This window comes from Morchella importuna (assembly GCF_003444635.1).
Source record: "Morchella importuna strain M04M26 chromosome Unknown Morimp01GS044, whole genome shotgun sequence".
In the NCBI taxonomy this organism is placed as follows: Eukaryota; Fungi; Ascomycota; class Pezizomycetes; order Pezizales; family Morchellaceae; genus Morchella; species Morchella importuna.
The window spans coordinates 362,675-371,308 of NW_025763441.1; the positions used below are offsets into that span (position 1 = coordinate 362,675).

General features: G+C 47.7%; 1 protein-coding gene across 1 annotated transcript; it reads left to right on the plus strand.

The window, feature by feature from the left end:
- Window positions 1-6,334: 6,334 nt before the first annotated feature.
- On the plus strand, window positions 6,335-6,874 carry LAJ45_10344 (uncharacterized protein; the record flags this gene model as incomplete). The annotated part of the gene is made up of 2 exons (XM_046119871.1): window positions 6,335-6,574; window positions 6,650-6,874. The coding sequence occupies 2 exons, from the start codon at window positions 6,335-6,337 to the stop codon at window positions 6,872-6,874; spliced, it is 465 nt and encodes a 154-aa protein (XP_045967008.1).
- Between the last annotated feature and the right edge of the window lie 1,760 nt (window positions 6,875-8,634).

The following is an 8,634-nucleotide window of genomic DNA, read 5'->3' on the forward strand; positions in this document are numbered from 1 at the left end:
GAGTTCTGGGTAGTTGAGGATTTCGGGGTCGTGTTCCTCGAAGGTAGCGGTGGTTCCTGCTTCTGCGAAAAAACCTGTATAGTGGAGGTATCCGCAGTATAGGTGTTCGGCGCTTCCTCTTTGTACGATGAAGGATGTAGCGCAAAGGTAGTTATTGATGGCTGCTGTTTCCACTCGGGGTGCATATAGTACCTTGGTCTTTCTAATAGACTAAGCGCTTATTCTTCTACTGAGAGCACGGTGACTATCCGCCACTAAGCAAAATACTCAGAGTATTGGTTTAAGCGAGTAGTTGTCTTGTCGAGACTTTGGTAGTTTATGCGATAGACAAAGAGTAAAAGTTAGGGATAACGTACAGCATAGTGTTATTATTTATGCTTTTTACAGTGAGACTATTTGATGCCTCTACCCATATCAAAAAAGTGCAAAAGCGTTTAACAAAATAACTCCTGATCTTTGTTCTTAAAGTTCTCTTAGGTCCTCGGTGATTCCAATAGTGTATGATGATAGCAGCAAATCTGCATCGCACTATGAATACCCCCGTGCTGACTTTTCATCATCTTCGGCTACCTCGTTACAATACCCTTACTCGGTTGGCCATTCAGGCTTGTTCCTTTCACGTGATATTGTCGACCGGATTGCACCCGACTGATGGTTGATGATACCCTCAAGTCTTCGCAGAATCCTGCCCTATTTATACATGTTGGAACCTATGCCAAGGCCCGCTTCCTAATACTAACTGATACAACGATAATAGAATAAGATAACGTTCCCGAAGATAACCCAGATAGAAAAGCGCCCCTGCATAGTTCCGTCCTCCATTCTAATTCCGACACGTAACCATGAACCTTGCAATTGCCAGTCATCGGGTTGTACCATACTATTATCCTAGACCTACTTCCCTAAGTAGAACAGCCTACAGCCGTAAGCCCCGCTTCCTATTCTATTTCAGGTGAGACACCCAATAGTAAGCGTGCCGTCATAATAGTATAATACTAGTGTGGTAACACCGCATGCCCCCACACTACCCGATACCTTTCTATGCTTGTCCTTTCGTTACCCGACCATCCTCGCGTCACAACCCGTCACTCGTATTCCTCACTGTCCTTCGCCTCTAGGACAGCGCTCCGTAGTTCCTGTAACAAGGGTATCCACCTCTTCGGATACGTGCTCTTGCATGCATGGACCTCTTAAAATGATCGACAGTAGCGTCTCCGAAATATATGCATGAGGTGAGAACACACCCCCAAAATATACAATATAGATGCTTTGGACTAGTACACATATCTAAAGAAAACCGAAAACTGATCGGTATAAAATCCTGTTAATCAAGCAACGCGGCAACGGCCTATATTTCGAGGAGTGAAAACCGTAGTCGTTTATATTCTGCCCCTGTAATACTTCTAGCAGAAATTCAACGATACTTAGTAGTTGCCTCTGTGGTACATCTAACGCAATTCCGTAATAATTCCCACTACATATATAGGATTTTGCGACCTGTTCAGGTATTTATTGATCGTCGTCTCGCTATGTATTATGCCAAACATAGTATCAAACAGCCCTTTTGAAATAAAAAAAATGAGTTATCAATCAATCTATTAAGAGTTAAACGAAGAAAAGTGTTTTTTTCTAGTTAGTCATCGGGCACTATAAAACGAGTGATAATCTATGTATCTAATTCCAGCCAGTGTCAAACGTCCTTTTGCTAGACAGGCATGTCTAAGAAAACTATATGCTCTGACCTGTAAAGTGGGCACGCCTACTTAGTGACCGTTCGGCCGATGAGTCGTGGTATTTAAATAAACTAATGTCCACGCCATGGTAGCAGCAGCCTGTTGGAGGACCTTTCAGAAAATATGCGGTTCAGGTGGGTGGATAAGTCACTTTACACCATAACCAATGCGGTCTCCATATTGCTATATACAAGGCGAGAGAGAGTAGTAATCCTTTCCATTGTATTCGGGTGTATCGTATATATATTTAACTCGGTCATTTCCGGAAGAGTAAATTTATTTTGTATATTTAATACCGGATTCCCCTGTCTTTGTAGAAGAGCTTGACTTATATGAGCATAAAGCGTGAAATCAAACATCAGTCTTCTGTCTTCCCACCGCAATTGCTGTTGAACGTTGCCCTGGGATGACTGTTGACCGATGAGCGGAGGTGACTGTTGACTTCCATTACTACCTTAGGGGGTAATAATAACAACGTGTCCTATAGGTCTACAACCCGAATAGGTTTCACTGCACTTGGGATTATCCGCGCGCTCTTCTGGTGTTCTAACTGGGGGATGGTATTTGGTGAATACTACGATACCTCCGTTCGCGAACCGCCTGTCACAATTCGCCATGTGATAGGTTTCTTTTTCAACAGCCACCTGCAGGATACATGTACCCACGGGTGTTCACCGTTAACTTTTTGGTAACCTATTGCACAAAGTTCATGGTGCAAGCTGCTCGTTTGGAGAGCACCCGAAAACCCCCGGTTAGCGGCCTTGTCTCGCCTTAACCATTTCCACCAATGGGTCAAGTCGTTCTTCGAACCCGAGTATCTATACAAAATGCAAAGCCTGCTGGCCGCTTTTGAACTCATCTCCTTGTATCTCAAATCTTTATTCAGCGATGGCAAGGGTTTCCATAATCACATATTCTTCCAGCTAAAGTACATATGCTTTCAACTCAAAACGTCCCCTTTGCCTACGAGAGGGGGGGTATGCTCAACCAAAACACCCAGGATCCTCTGCAACATTGCCTATTTACAAAGAGAGAGGTCGTAGTACCTCCTGCAGGTTCCTTGTGGTTCACGATGAGGGTGATTTTGTGCTGGCTAGCGGTTTCGGAAGAGGAATAAACGTTTATCCGATCACAGAACGGAGATTGCGCATACGGGAAGCTGGGGGATGAGATATATATTACCTGCGTTGAAGAGTCATTGTTACCCGTGATCCTGTCCTCGCCTGGAGTCCTTCATCGCGATCCTCTCACCGGAGCATCATAACGTGAGGTTAGCGGAGAAGGAAGGAAGGTAGATCCCGCTAGGCTAGGCGCACCCTTAACACCATACGGACCCGCAGATCATATTGTGCCCCGCAAGAAAAGAAAACAGGGGATAGGTCACCCACCTTGACGTGAAAGAGACGATGGAGGACGAGGTACCTAGCTTGGTAGGAATTTGGTCCCTTAAGTCGTTCCGCGGGTAGTGCTAAACATTGCAAGATCATGTTCCTTACATAGTTTAAATACAATTCTTCCATCAGCTTGAAACTCTTGTAAGGGTTGGGCGACATACCTGCTTGAACGTTGCAGTGCTTGCTTAACCGGTTAAGCGAAAATGGCCGTAGATCAGACAGCCACCGAGGCGGTAGTAGGTGGCATTCTTGTTAATCCCATTCTAGCAGCAAGTGGGAGGAGAGCTGGGAGTAGGTGGGTGAAGCTGGAGGTAATGGGTAGGAATGTGGGACGGAGGAAGGCAGACAAAGAGGCTCTGTTGAGGGGTCTGCCTCGCCAAGGAAACCCAGGTGGTATAGGATAAGGGTACTGCCCTGGATCCTCACCAGTTTCGTCTAGACTTCTCGGGCTTTGGACCTCATCAACCATCTGAAGCTCTCCCTATAGACTCTCTCTGTCCCCTCCATCTGTGAGCTCTCACCCATCACCGTGCCCTACCTCTATCGCGGAGCTCTCTTCTATCTTGGTCTATGTTTTGAAGATAGACACGTAAGAAAGGCCTTGAGAGCCTCACTCACACGCAGCAACGAAACCAAGACCGATCGATTACCCCCCCCCCACAACTCCCAGCGCCACCTCATCCGCATCCACATCCGTATCCTTCACTGAGGCCCTCCCGCGTAGCCCTGCCGGAGGTGTCCGCAATGAGGGGACAGCACACGCCACGGCGTCCCGCTACCAGCGCGACGGCACCTAGCATCGCGATAGGGCTTAACGTCGTGCACAGCTTCCCGCAGTACACGCAGAGTGGCGGCGGGTTGAGCAGATGTTCTTGCCGCCCTGAAAAGCGGAGATAATGCCTTTCCCCCCTCCTCCTCCTCACCACCCCTTCCCGCCCTAACGGCCGCGCGCGGTTATCTGATAGATTCGCTCCGTCTTCACACCCGAGATACGCACCGACCGAGAGCAGGGGCGCGGCGCTGATGGATGGGGTGCTTGGGAGGCCGGGGGTATTCTGCGATGGGGGTTGAGGGCTTGGTGGGGGCTTGTTCGAAGGTTGGCTTTTCGGGTGGTGGGGAATTGTGCGGGTGGAGGATGGGAGCTTGTCATGTACTCATGTAGAGACCTGTACCTGTCGTCAGTGCGGTCCCCTAGGTGGGTTGAGGTTGGAATGGTGGCGCGTCCCCAGTCCGTGAATCCTTGAGCTTGTCTCGAGCTCAAAGATATTTGCAGTAGTTCATCTTGACTACATATCCATACATCTATACCCAGCTTTCCCCCGACCCTCCCTAACCCCCGGGACAACATTGAACTCTCTAATCATATACCCTAGCTCATATGTGTCTCCCTATCAGGACTGCGTGTTCGTGCTAGCGGTGCGAAGCCTCCAGCCACATAGATGTCCCGAGTAAACGGTGGTTCTGTATGTGGAGCTTATCAGGTTGTAGTTGAATTAATGTATAAGCCATAAGCTTCATCCGCTATCAACGAGGGTAATCATAATCTGTGGTGGTAGTTAAGTTTGTCGATACTAAGGAATTACGTGTTGGGGAAATGGGCTCTCGGCCAGTTCATCCAATGTGGCGGCCTCTGACCCTTCCTTGCCCGTTAGCTGTTCTGTACGTAGTTAGGAAAAGGCTATTAAGGAGGTTTCGTGTTTAGATGTAAATCATAGCTGTTGCTTTATCAGTTAGATCTAATAAGGGTAATACAGGCATTATTACTTCTGGATGACTACTTTATTTAGTGCTTGGAAAATTTTGTCTTTTTAATTTGGGCATGCTTATCAATCATGGTACTCTTTTTATTGTTATACTGGATAGGTAGGGTATCTCTTCATATCCACTTTTCGTCCTGATTGTTATACTATATCTTCGTTTCTTAATATGTGATATTGTTGTTTTGTACTCTTACATTCTTGAACTTTCAAAATATACATATAAACATTATCAGCTCGGGTTGAAGTTTAGCTCCTCGTCTAGTCATGATGCTTTAAACATCCTACGTCGTACATTCAAAAATATTTATAGACAGTACTGAGTCCAGCGCCGCTCAACACCGTTTCTGGATTGCACGATTCGCACATCCCGCATGATGCAAACAGAATATTGAAATTCAATAATCCGGAGCCGTATACTTAATTCATACTGGATTACAGAGAATATTTTACAGTATTCGAACACGTGTGATTCCAGCATCATAGGGCGCGTTGGGATGGTTCCGGTCCACTATTCTCCTCCTCGATTGCCCAAAATCTGGCGCATGAGCCAAGAAAGTATTGGGACCGCACGCAACTTTGATTGGCTGAGCAGGAAATTACTGCGTTCTCCCTTCCCTCTGGCTTGCTGTCGGTACTGTTGAGATTTCAATGCTGGCAGGGACTCAGAGCAGACGACATGGGATATTACTCAGCCCAGCGCGCACCCCCTCCCCAATGGGCAAGTTTGTTACTTCGTTCATTAATCCTATCCTATGCAACCCAGAGGGTAGGACACTATTTTATAGTCGACTTCGCACTTGCAGGGAGTTACATATAAATCCCCGGATTGGTTTCTTTTTATGAGTTTGTCTGTAGCGACGTGTTCTTTATTTCGTAGAATTCATGTTTGCCAGGGGCCAGCTTCTGGCATTCCCGGAACCTCCACTCAATCAATTCTACATATTTCTTAGACATCAGTGGAACCCGAACACCATTGGTGTTCACTTGATGAAAGGCAAAACCAGATCTCCTTTTATTGAATAGTCTAACCCCCTCATCATAATATGAGCCTTTTCAAAGGTTTGCCCTATCCATGCATCTTGACGAATAGATCGCACACTTGCCCAAATCATCGTCGTGGTCAACGGATTAGAAGAACAAAGGTTAGCGACACGATAATAGTGTCCCTGTTATTGGACCTCAATCCAAACAGAGACCCCAACGATATGTGGTACGCGACGAAGTTGTACTTTCACCTACACTCGGTAGAGGTTTTCTTCACAAGGTGATATGTAAAAACGCAATCTCGTACAGGGAAAAAACGACGAGTATGTCAAGAGGCTACAGGACGTACTCAGTCCTTTTCTCCTGGTAGAAACAATCATCGAACGAAACGGAGACACCTATTAACGTACCATCAGTTCACTCTTGCTCGCTGTCGGGTACTACGGTGAACCTCAAAACCAGAATGTTCACCCTGGGGGGCCTGAAGAGAACGAGGGCAACAAGAACGGCCGAGATAAGACGCCTAGAAAACGAGCGGAAAAAAATAATACATCGCATCAAAGGCGCGACAACGGTGGGGCCACAAGTCATGATGAACATGGAAACCGAGGCGAGAAACAGGGGAAAAGACTGCCTCATTGCCCAATCCATCCAAGCAAAGTGGGAACAATGCGAGGGGGGAGCAGACGCCTATGAATACGCGGTGAAAGCTTTGATAGAAGATGATGAGACACATATAAAAACATCTAGGAAAATATGAAACTTACTTCAAAAACAGAAACGGGGGGGAAGAAAAAGAGGAATGACAATGGGACGAAGCGACACGGAAGAGGAAATCAAGGTGAAAAGAGTGGGGACAGCGGGGATGAGGATAGGACCATCAAGGGAGACAACGTCGGAGACTCCGACGAATGAGAAGGAGATCAGGACCTTTGTCGTCGAGCGGTCGAGTGCAACGATCCCTCAAACCCCATCGGATACGATCGATAAGGCGGAGCTGTAGGAACTGGCCGCGAAAGATGTCGCGAAAGTGTTCGCAAAGACGGAGAGAAAATTCAGGCCCCCGGAAGAAACAATCGAGGCGTCGAATGGTGAGAACAGGACTTGTGCGAGAAAGGGGTAGTCGGGAAAAGGATTAGTAAACAGCAAAATATACTATCACCGCCGGCTCCAGTAAAAGGAAACGGGGTAAAGTAAAACGGGTGGCGATCTAGAGATACGGAAACGTTAAGAGACCAGAGAAGATCTAAGAAGAACAACAACTAATGTAATAACAGCACCGAGAACGCTGCGACTGCGACATCTGCGGAGTGAAAATGCTCGAAAAGCAGGCGCCGGAGGAAATGATTGAATGGCCAGACCGGGATTGCGTGGTGAGATACGTCGCGCATCGGGCATGGGAAAAAAATAATAACGCTAGCGATATATGGACAGAGATCGAACTCGGAGAAAGGAACATTGATCCAGAAGGGGAGGAATTCGAAGAAGAAATTCCACTGGGACACAGCGTGGGAACAACTAGGCGAAGAAAGGAAAAAACTCTTCAGTAGATACGACGAAGTCTACAGCCTAAAGAGTAACGGAACCGTGCAAGGACTTCGAAAGAGATGGAAAGCCGACGGAGGTATAGCGCACATAAACAACTACTAATGTGAGTAGTACACGGTTCTACCAGAGTATCTTCCGGACGACGAATTTGACGAACACAGTGACAGACGCTGCCGAGAATAAAGAGAAAGAGCAGGAAACAGCCCGAGTCGACTAGAGCTTTTTTTAATATACACACTTGACTCGACTGGGCTCGCAGCGAGTGAGACATCTTGGTGGCATAGGTAGATCTAGGTCTAAGGCGGTAACATCTACAGACCTGTTTGTTACCCGCAGGTGCAGGTGGCGTGGGCGGGTTTTACGCCGCAGTCGTAAGGTACGTCACGTTACCGGCGTGGCAACATCTCCCAGCAGAACGCCTAAAAGAGTTCGCTATTAGCAGTTAACCGCTGCCAGCCCTGCAAACGACAGAAGAGCTGTTCAACGCTCACTACAAGACCCCTTCTCATTGAACAGACACCCCGAGTGACAGCGCGTGACGCGGGTATGCCAAGCGGCGAGTACTGGCGGTGGAGAGTAGGATTAGTACCGTAAGTTAGTGCTTTGGGTTTCTTTATACGGTGAGGAGTGTTGGATATGAATACCCCGCGAGCACAGGACACGGTAAGAATGTTTACCCCCACCTATCCCCTGAACCAGGAGGTATACTAGCGAGTGATAGTCCATGCCGCACATGTTACATGCGGTGGTTTTCTCGCCAACTCACCAACGGACCGACTGACGCGATAAGACAGGCATGATAGGAGACAGAGCAGAGCGGAACCTGAAGGCCCGCCAGTACCCAAGCTACGCTCATGACATGACGGCGGTGGGTGTTTGACGCCAAGACGCCAAGCTCCACCTCCCGGTTCATGAGGCATGCCTGTCCTTTGTAAATATGCTCGACTGACCGCCGTTTTGCGTTACGTTTCTCGCACGCAGATGTGCAGTGCAGCACACCATGGTATACGGGAGGTCGACCCAACAGGTAGATATGCATTCTGCACAATCGACAAGATCTCGGGAAATCTTCCCGGATCCCACTTATCCTTGAAGCCGTAGCACACCGCCAGTGAGGCGGAAAGAAAAGGTGTTCTGTTGCTGCCCACCCTCCGACGACGGCTGTATTCGATCGAGTGTGTGAATCCCGGGGTGATACCGCGCTAATGTACGGTC